General features: G+C 42.1%; 1 protein-coding gene across 4 annotated transcripts in view; it reads right to left on the reverse strand.

Annotated features, from left to right (window-relative positions):
* grin2ba (glutamate receptor, ionotropic, N-methyl D-aspartate 2B, genome duplicate a) overlaps window positions 1-10,603 on the reverse strand; it is a 64,332-nt gene that overhangs the window by 13,285 nt on the left and 40,444 nt on the right. For all 4 annotated transcript variants that reach the window (XM_058405160.1, XM_058405156.1, XM_058405158.1 and 1 more), the window contains 3 exons: window positions 3,113-3,227; window positions 2,508-2,716; window positions 1,604-1,775 (listed from right to left, as the gene is read on the reverse strand). In XM_058405160.1, coding sequence (XP_058261143.1) covers window positions 1,604-1,775; window positions 2,508-2,716; window positions 3,113-3,227 — 496 coding nt within the window. The remainder of the gene's footprint in view (window positions 1-1,603; window positions 1,776-2,507; window positions 2,717-3,112; window positions 3,228-10,603) is intronic.

Raw genomic sequence — 10,603 nt, forward strand, 5'->3', positions numbered from 1 at the left:
CCTTTCAAACTGATCACCTGTCAAACTGATCATCTGCCAAACTGATCACCTGTCAAACTCATCTCCTTTCAAACTGATCACCTGTCAAACTAATCTCCTTTCAAACTGATCTCCTTTCAAACTGATCACCTGTCAAACTGATCATCTGCCAAACTGATCACCTGTCAAACTCATCTCCTTTCAAACTGATCACCTGTCAAACTAATCTCCTTTCAAACTGATCTCCTTTCAAACTGATCACCTGCCAAACTGATCATCTGCCAAACTGATCACCTGTCAAACTGATCATCTGTCAAACTCATCTCCTTTCAAACTGATCACCTGTCTTAGTAAGCAATGGATCAGATGATGATGGATCAGATGATGATGGATCAGATGATGGTGGATCAAATGTTGGATCGGATGATGGATCAGAAGATGTTTCAGATAATAATGGATCAGATGATGATGGATCAGATGATGATGGATCAGATGATGATGTTTCAGATAATAATGGATCAGATGATGATGGATCAGATGATGATGTTTCAGATAATAATGGATCAGATGATGATGGATCAGATGATGATGTTTCAGATAATAATGGATCAGATGATGATGGATCAGATGATGATGGATCAGGTGATGATGGGTCAGATTATGGATCAGATTATAGATCAGATGATGATGGATCAGGTGATGATGGATCAGATTATGGATCAGATGATGGATCAGGTGATGATGGATCAGATGATGATGGATCAGATTATGGATCAGATGATGATGGATCAGGTGATGATGGATCAGATGATGATGGATCAGATGATGGTGGATCAAATGTTGGATCGGATGATGATGGATCAGATGATGGATCAGATGATGGATCAGAAGATGTTTCAGATAATAATGGATCAGGTGATGATGGATCAGATGATGATGGATCAGATAATAATGGATCAGATGATGATGGATCAGGTGATGATGGGTCAGATTATGGATCAGATTATAGATCAGATGATGATGGATCAGGTGATGATGGATCAGATTATGGATCAGATGATGGATCAGATGATGATGGGTCAGATGATGATGGATCAGGTGATGATGGATCAGATTATGGATCAGATGATGATGGATCAGATGATGATGGATCAAGTGATGATGGATCAGATTATGGATCAGATGATGGATCAGATGATGACAGATCAGATGATGCATTAGATGATGATGTTTCAGATAATAATGGATCAGATGATGATGGATCAGGTGATGATGGATCAGGTGATGATGGATCAGATGATGGATCAGATGATGATGGGTCAGGTGATGGATCAGATGATGATGGATCAGATGATGATGGATCAGATGATGGATCAGATAATGATGGATCATATGATGATGGATCAGATGATGGATCAGATGATGATGGGTCAGGTGATGGATCAGATGATGATGGATCAGATGATGATGGCTCAGATGATGGATCAGATGATGATGGATCAGATGATGGATCAGATGATGATGATGGATCAGATGATGGATCAGATGATGATGATGATGATGATGGATCATATGATAATGGATCATGTGATGATGGATCAAGTGAAGGATCAGATGGTCTCACCTCCCCGACCATGCCATTCCAGGTGCCATTGATCTTTTTGCCATGCTTGCCGTTAGTGACGAGGTAAAGGTCATAGGTGAACTTCACAGATTTGGCGATCTTCTTCAGGATGTCGATGCAGAACCCTTTGCAGCAGCGTTTTATATACATGCCAGATTCACCTGTCTGATTACTGTGAGAGAGACAGATGAGAGAATGTGAGTGTGTGTGTATAAATTACAGCTGTCTGTCTGTCTGTTCTTTCCAGTACAGACAGAGTTGGTGTGGTTAATCCAGTGTGATCTCTCTCCGTGTGATTAGTCGATCACTGCTCTCTTTAACTGAGGTATCACCTGGTGAGCCTATTAGCCAAGCGCTTGCTGCTCAATAAAGAGCTAATTTTAAAATGAGCTCTGAGCCTCTGCGTCATTTCTCGCCCACCACACACTACTGCAATAATGTTACAGTGTGTGTGTGTGTGTGTTATAGAACAAAACAGATGTATCTCAGTTTGGCTTACTACTGTAGAAGTCTCAAACACTCCAGAACTTCTCCAGTGGCTCCCATCCACCAACCCCCCAACCCCAGCTACCCAAAAGACACACACACACACACACACACTGTAAAAATATTGCTCTTCATGCCTATCTGTCAATATTTCAAGCCAGGTAAACAATTTAACACAGGTAGAGAAACAGGTAATGGAAGAAAGACAGTTAGAGATGCAGACAGATGGAGATTGTGAAACAGGTAAAGAACCATGTTTAAAGACAAACAGGTATATGGACAGACAAGTAGACAGACAGGTACAGAGACAGGTAGACATACATGCATGAAGTCTAACAGGCAGATGGAGAAGTGGTATGTTTTCGAACTGGTTCTGTAGTGTGTGTGTGTGTGTGTGTGTGTGTGTGTGTGTGGGTACCGTATTTTCAGCTGTTTCCTGCAGGGTACAGTGTTCCTCATGCAGGTTCCACTCAGAGGGTCGACGTCCTCCACAATGACGAAGGGCGCCTCCTCCAGAGTCACGATTGACAGGTGGTCGTCATGGCGACTCTCCTCCCCCGAGTACAGCTCGAACCGTGGCCAAACATGATACTTCATCGACAGGGAGCCATTCTCCCACTTCCCCACCTGTGTGTACACACACACACACACACAGAGTTACAGGGAGTGATAGGCAAGAAGAGAGACAGAGACAGGTAGAAAGACAAGTGGAGATACAGAGACAGACAGGTAGAGACACAGAAAGAGACAGGTAGACAGGTAGAGAATGGTACATAGGAACAGAGGCAGACAGGCAGGTATAGAGAGAGACAGGTGAAGAGACAGACAGATAGATAGGTAGAAAGACAGACAGGTATAGAGATAGACATGTACATAAGTAGAGAGATAGACCGGTAGATAGGTAGAGAGACAGGTAGATAAGTAGAGACACAGAGAGGTATAGAGATAGACAGGTAGATAGGTAGAGAGACAGGTAGATAAGTAGAGACACAGAGAGGAATAGAGATAGACAGGGAGACTGACTCTGTCCCACTGTCTGTTCTTGTCCAGTAGGATGATGACGAGTTTGGGATGCATCTGATATCCATCCTCACTGAACGACAGGTTACGACCTTCAAATGTCACGTTCATCAAATACCTGAAACACACACACGCACACACACACATGTATAAGAATACATATTGTTGCCGATATATAATGTTTGTGTGTGTGTGTGTGTATGTATTGGTCTGTCCACCTCTCACTTAATAATTCAGTTACCACAGAAACACTTGACCTCAAAATCTCACATGTACACAAAGACAAAGCCACATTCATCATTCACCCACACAGTAAACAAACAAACAAACGAATGAATAAGTGCAGTGTGTGAGAATTCAGAAGTGTGTTGGCATCGAACATGCGTCTGCCAGTGTGTGTGTGTGTGTGTGTGTGTGTGTTGGGAGGGAAGCAGTACAGAGACCGTCAAAGCATATGTAATGCATTGCTGCAGTAACCACAACCACTGAGAAGCCCAAGCCAATCCTCTGAGTTGCTATGGAAACCATAGCCTTACTGAGAGAGAGAGAGAGAGAGAGAGAGAGAGAGAGAGAGAGAGAGAGATGTACTGAATGAGACATAGAGAGCTTGAGGCAGAGGCAAGGGGAGAGAGACTGTGTGAGAGACAGACAGACAGACAGACAGACAGAGAGATTTGATTTCTATGGTTAAATAAATGTCCCAGAACCCAGTAAACTACACAATATGACAGACATCTTCTCTTACAGTGGAGCTGCTGCTGATCAGTGTTCATTGCTGAATAAGATACAGAGATTGTGAGTGTTAGTGAGTGTTAGTGAGTGTTAGTGAGTGTTAGTGAGTGATAGTGAGTGTTAGTGAGTGATAGTGAGTGTTAGTGAGTGTTAGTGAGTGTTAGTGAGTGTTAGTGAGTGATAGTGAGTGTTAGTGAGTGTTAGTGAGTGTTAGTGAGTGATAGTGAGTGTTAGTGAGTGATAGTGAGTGTTAGTGAGTGTTAGTGAGTGTTAGTGTGTGTTACTGAGTGTTAGTGAGTGTTAGTGAGTGTTAGTGAGTGTTAGTGAGTGATAGTGAGTGTTAGTGAGTGATAGTGAGTGTTAGTGAGTGTTAGTGTGTGTTACTGAGTGATAGTGAGTGTTAGTGAGTGTTAGTGAGTGTTAGTGAGTGATAGTGAGTGTTAGTGATTGTTAGTGTGTGTCAGTGTGTGTCAGTGAGTGTTAGTGTGTGTTAGTGAGTGTTAGTGAGTGATAGTGAGTGTTAGTGAGTGATAGTGAGTGTTAGTGAGTGTTAGTGAGTGATAGTGAGTGTTAGTGAGTGTTAGTGAGTGTTAGTGAGTGATAGTGAGTGTTAGTGAGTGTTAGTGAGTGTTAGTGAGTGATAGTGAGTGTTAGTGAGTGTTAGTGAGTGATAGTGAGTGTTAGTGAGTGTTAGTGTGTGTTACTGAGTGATAGTGAGTGTTAGTGAGTGATAGTGAGTGTTAGTGAGTGTTAGTGAGTGATAGTGAGTGTTAGTGAGTGATAGTGAGTGTTAGTGAGTGTTAGTGAGTGTTAGTGTGTGTTAGTGAGTGTTAGTGTGTGTTACTGAGTGATAGTGAGTGTTAGTGAGTGATAGTGAGTGTTAGTGAGTGTTAGTGAGTGATAGTGAGAGTTAGTGAGTGATAGTGAGTGTTAGTGAGTGTTAGTGAGTGTTAGTGAGTGATAGTGAGTGTTAGTGAGTGTTAGTGTGTGTTACTGAGTGATAGTGAGTGATAGTGAGTGATAGTGAGTGTTAGTGAGTGTTAGTGAGTGTTAGTGTGTGTTACTGAGTGATAGTGAGTGTTAGTGAGTGATAGTGAGTGTTAGTGTGTGTTACTGAGTGATAGTGAGTGATAGTGAGTGTTAGTGAGTGATAGTGAGTGTTAGTGAGTGTTAGTGAGTGTTAGTGAGTGTTAGTGAGTGTTAGTGAGTGTTAGTGAGTGATAGTGAGTGTTAGTGAGTGATAGTGAGTGTTAGTGAGTGTTAGTGAGTGATAGTGAGTGATAGTGAGTGTTAGTGAGTGTTAGTGAGTGTTAGTGAGTGATAGTGAGTGTTAGTGAGTGATAGTGAGTGTTAGTGAGTGTTAGTGAGTGTTAGTGAGTGTTAGTGTGTGTTACTGAGTGTTAGTGAGTGTTAGTGAGTGTTAGTGAGTGTTAGTGAGTGTTAGTGAGTGATAGTGAGTGTTAGTGAGTGATAGTGAGTGTTAGTGAGTGTTAGTGTGTGTTACTGAGTGATAGTGAGTGTTAGTGAGTGTTAGTGAGTGTTAGTGAGTGATAGTGAGTGTTAGTGAGTGTTAGTGTGTGTCAGTGTGTGTCAGTGAGTGTTAGTGTGTGTTAGTGAGTGTTAGTGAGTGATAGTGAGTGTTACTGAGTGATAGTGAGTGTTAGTGAGTGTTAGTGAGTGATAGTGAGTGTTAGTGAGTGTTAGTGAGTGTTAGTGAGTGATAGTGAGTGTTAGTGAGTGTTAGTGAGTGTTAGTGAGTGATAGTGAGTGTTAGTGAGTGATAGTGAGTGTTAGTGAGTGTTAGTGAGTGTTAGTGAGTGATAGTGAGTGTTACTGAGTGTTAGTGTGTGTTACTGAGTGATAGTGAGTGTTAGTGAGTGATAGTGAGTGTTAGTGAGTGTTAGTGAGTGATAGTGAGTGTTAGTGAGTGTTAGTGAGTGTTAGTGAGTGTTAGTGAGTGATAGTGAGTGTTAGTGAGTGATAGTGAGTGTTAGTGAGTGTTAGTGAGTGATAGTGAGTGATAGTGAGTGTTAGTGAGTGATAGTGAGTGTTAGTGAGTGATAGTGAGTGTTAGTGAGTGATAGTGAGTGTTAGTGAGTGTTAGTGAGTGTTAGTGAGTGATAGTGAGTGTTAGTGAGTGATAGTGAGTGTTAGTGAGTGTTAGTGAGTGTTAGTGAGTGATAGTGAGTGTTAGTGAGTGATAGTGAGTGTTAGTGAGTGTTAGTGAGTGATAGTGAGTGTTAGTGAGTGTTAGTGTGTGTTACTGAGTGATAGTGAGTGTTAGTGAGTGATAGTGAGTGTTAGTGAGTGTTAGTGAGTGATAGTGAGTGTTAGTGAGTGATAGTGAGTGTTAGTGAGTGTTAGTGAGTGTTAGTGTGTGTTAGTGAGTGTTAGTGTGTGTTACTGAGTGATAGTGAGTGTTAGTGAGTGATAGTGAGTGTTAGTGAGTGTTAGTGAGTGATAGTGAGAGTTAGTGAGTGATAGTGAGTGTTAGTGAGTGTTAGTGAGTGATAGTGAGTGTTAGTGAGTGTTAGTGTGTGTTACTGAGTGATAGTGAGTGATAGTGAGTGATAGTGAGTGTTAGTGAGTGTTAGTGAGTGTTAGTGAGTGTTAGTGTGTGTTACTGAGTGATAGTGAGTGTTAGTGAGTGATAGTGAGTGTTAGTGTGTGTTACTGAGTGATAGTGAGTGATAGTGAGTGATAGTGAGTGTTAGTGAGTGTTAGTGAGTGTTAGTGAGTGTTAGTGAGTGATAGTGAGTGTTAGTGAGTGATAGTGAGTGTCAGTAAGTGTTAGTGAGTGTTAGTGAGTGTTAGTGTGTGTTACTGAGTGATAGTGAGTGTTAGTGAGTGATAGTGAGTGATAGTGAGTGTCAGTAAGTGTTAGTGAGTGTTAGTGAGTGATAGTGAGTGTCAGTAAGTGTTAGTGAGTGTTACTGAGTGATAGTGAGTGTTAGTGAGTGTTAGTGAGTGTTAGTGAGTGATAGTGAGTGTCAGTAAGTGTTAGTGAGTGTTAGTGAGTGATAGTGAGTGTTAGTGAGTGTTAGTGAGTGTTAGTGAGTGATAGTGAGTGTCAGTAAGTGTTAGTGAGTGTTAGTGAGTGTTAGTGTGTGTTACTGAGTGATAGTGAGTGTTAGTGAGTGATAGTGAGTGTTAGTGAGTGATAGTGTGTGCTAGTGAGTGTTAGTGAGTGATAGTGAGTGTTAGTGAGTGTTAGTATGTTAGTGAGTGTTAGTGTGTGATAGTGAGTGTTAGTGTGTTAGTGAGTGTTAGTGAGTGTTAGTGAGTGTTACTGAGTGATAGTGAGTGTTAGTGTGTGTTACTGAGTGATAGTGAGTGTTAGTGTGTGTTAGTGAGTGTTAGTGAGTGTTACTGAGTGATAGTGAGTGTTAGTGTGTGTTACTGAGTGATAGTGAGTGTTAGTGTGTGTTAGTGAGTGTTAGTGAGTGTTACTGAGTGATAGTGAGTGTTACTGAGTGATAGTGAGTGTTACTGAGTGATAGTGAGTGTTACTGAGTGATAGTGAGTGTTACTGAGTGTTAGTATGTTAGTGATTGTTAGTGTTAGTGAGTGATAGTGAGTGTTAGTGTGTGTTAGTGAGTGTTAGTGAGTGTTACTGAGTGTTAGTATGTTAGTGAGTGATAGTGTGTGTTAGTGTGTGTTAGTGAGTGTTAGTGAGTGTTAGTGAGTGTTACTGAGTGATAGTGAGTGTTAGTGTGTGTTAGTGAGTGTTACTGAGTGATAGTGAGTGTTACTGAGTGATAGTGAGTGTTACTGAGTGTTAGTATGTTAGTGATTGTTAGTGTTAGTGAGTGATAGTGAGTGTTAGTGTGTGTTAGTGAGTGTTACTGAGTGATAGTGAGTGTTACTGAGTGATAGTGAGTGTTACTGAGTGTTAGTATGTTAGTGAGTGTTAGTGTTAGTGAGTGTTAGTGTTAGTGAGTGTTAGTGATAGTGAGTGTTAGTATGTTAGTGAGTGTTACTGAGTGATAGTGAGTGTTACTGAGTGTTCGTGAGTGTTCGTGAGTGTTCGTGAGTGTTACTGAGTGATAGTGAGTGTTACTGAGTGATAGTGAGTGTTACTGAGTGTTAGTATGTTAGTGAGTGTTAGTGTTAGTGAGTGTTAGTGAGTGTTAGTGAGTGTTAGTGTGTGTTAGTGAGTGTTAGTGAGTGTTAGTGTGTGTTAGTGTGTGTTAGTGAGTGTTAGTGAGTGATAGTGTGTGTTAGTGAGTGTTACTGAGTGTTACTGAGTGATAGTGAGTGTTACTGAGTGTTACTGAGTGATAGTGAGTGTTACTGAGTGTTAGTATGTTAGTGAGTGTTAGTGTTAGTGAGTGATAGTGTGTGTTAGTGTGTGTTAGTGAGTGTTACTGAGTGTTAGTATGTTAGTGATTGTTAGTGTTAGTGAGTGATAGTGAGTGTTAGTGTGTGTTAGTGAGTGTTACTGAGTGATAGTGAGTGTTACTGAGTGTTAGTATGTTAGTGAGTGTTAGTGTTAGTGAGTGTTAGTGATAGTGAGTGTTAGTATGTTAGTGAGTGTTACTGAGTGATAGTGAGTGTTACTGAGTGTTAGTATGTTAGTGAGTGTTAGTGTTAGTGAGTGATAGTGTGTGTTAGTGTGTGTTAGTGAGTGATAGTGAGTGTTAGTGTTAGTGAGTGATAGTGTGTTAGTGTGTGTTTAATAAAAAGAATGCTATCATTAACTACTAACAAATTTCAGATTTTTATTTGTAAATACTGGCTCACTGTCATTTCTGTTTACAGTTAGTAACATGTTTCCAGATTATTGTGGAGCAGAATAGCACAACCCTACACTTTCTACAACACACACACACACACACACACACACAGTAATATATAGCAGGTTATATTCAGAGTTGCTCTGAGATCGAACACTCTAGTGTGTATTGATTGCTAAGGCGAACACTTAATACAGAAAATATACACATGCAGTATTTCTGTGTGTCACCTCAGCTCTTAACAGCACACATGCACATGCATGCACACACACACACACACACACTTTATACACTATGGACACAGACTTACAAACAATCTGAGTGCACCTGCGTTTAGATATATACTGCTATAAGAGCTGAGCATTTAGTGTGTGCGTGTGTGTGTGTGTGTGCGTGTGTGCGTGTGTGTGTGTGTGTGTGCATGTGTAGCTTGTTGAGAAATGAGGACACACCTATAATAAGCTTCTCTAATGGGAAAGAGTGGTAGTGTTTGGGGTGGAGGGGGTGGGGACAAAACCCATTTATTTTCTTTCTTGACCAAAAGCAAAGACTGTGTGTGTGTGTGTGTGTGTGTGTGTGTGTGTGTGTGTGTTCATGTGTGTGTTCATGTGTGTGTGTCTGTGTGTGTCTGTGTGTGTGTGTGTGTTCATGTGTGTGTGTCTGTGTGTGTGTGTGTGTCTGTGTGGGTGTGTTCATGTGTGTGTGTGCGTGTGTGTGTGTGTGTGTGTGTGTCTGTGTTCATGTGTGTGTGTGTGTGTTCATGTGTGTGTGTCTGTGTGTGTGTGTTCATGTGTGTGTGTGTCTGTGTGTGTGTGTGTCTGTGTGTCTGTGTGTGTGTGTCTGTGTGTCTGTGTGTGTGTGTGTGTGTCTGTGTGTGTGTGTGTCTGTGTGTGTGTGTGTGTGTCTGTGTGTGTGTGTGTCTGTGTGTCTGTGTGTGTGTGTGTCTGTGTGTGTGTGTGTCTGTGTGTGTGTGTTCATGTGTGTGTGTCTGTGTGTGTGTCTGTGTGTGTGTGTTCATGTGTGTGTGTGTGTGCGTGTGTGTGTCTGTGTGTGTGTCTGTGTGTGTGTGTTCATGTGTGTGTGTCTGTGTGTGTGTCTGTGTGTGTGTCTGTGTGTGTGTCTGTGTGTCTGTGTGTGTGTGTGTTTCTGTGTGTCTCTGTGTGTGTGTGTGTGTGTCTGTGTGTGTGTGTGTGTGTCTGTGTGTGTGTTCATGTGTGTGTGTCTGTGTGTGTGTGTCTGTGTGTTCATGTGTGTGTGTGTGCGTGTGTGTGTGTGTGTCTGTGTGTGTGTGTCTGTGTGTCTGTGTTTGTGTGTTCATGTGTGTGTGTCTGTGTGTGTGTCTGTGTGTGTGTGTGTGTGTGTGTTCATGTGTGTGTGTCTGTGTGTGTGTCTATGTGTGTGTGTTCATGTGTGTGTGTGTGCGTGTGTGTGTCTGTGTGTGTGTCTGTGTGTGTGTGTCTGTGTGTGTGTCTGTGTGTGTGTCTGTGTGTGTGTGTGTCTGTGTGTCTGTGTGTGTGTGTGTGTGTCTGTGTGGGTGTGTGTCTGTGTGTGTGTGTGTTTCTGTGTGTCTGTGTGTGTGTGTGTGTCTGTGTGTGTGTGTGTCTGTGTGTGTGTGTTCATGTGTGTGTGTCTGTGTGTCTGTGTGTGTGTGTGTCTGTGTGTGTGTGTGTTTCTGTGTGTCTGTGTGTGTGTGTCTGTGTGTGTGTGTGTCTGTGTGTGTGTGTTCATGTGTGTGTGTCTGTGTGTGTGTGTCTGTGTGTTCATGTGTGTGTGTGCGTGTGTGTGTGTGTCTGTGTGTGTGTGTCTGTGTGTCTGTGTGTGTGTGTTCATGTGTGTGTGTCTGTGTGTGTGTCTGTGTGTGTGTGTGTGTCTGTGTGTGTGTGTTCATGTGTGTGTGTGCGTGTGTGTGTGTGTGTCTGTGTGTGTGTGTGTGTTCATGTGTGTGTGTCTGTGTGTGTGTGTCTGTGTGTCTGTGTGTGTGTGTTCATGTGTGTGTGTCTGTGTGTGTGTGTCTGTGTGTGTGTCT

The sequence above is a fragment of the Hemibagrus wyckioides genome, linkage group LG12 (assembly GCF_019097595.1).
Source record: "Hemibagrus wyckioides isolate EC202008001 linkage group LG12, SWU_Hwy_1.0, whole genome shotgun sequence".
Lineage (NCBI taxonomy): Eukaryota > Metazoa > Chordata > Actinopteri > Siluriformes > Bagridae > Hemibagrus > Hemibagrus wyckioides.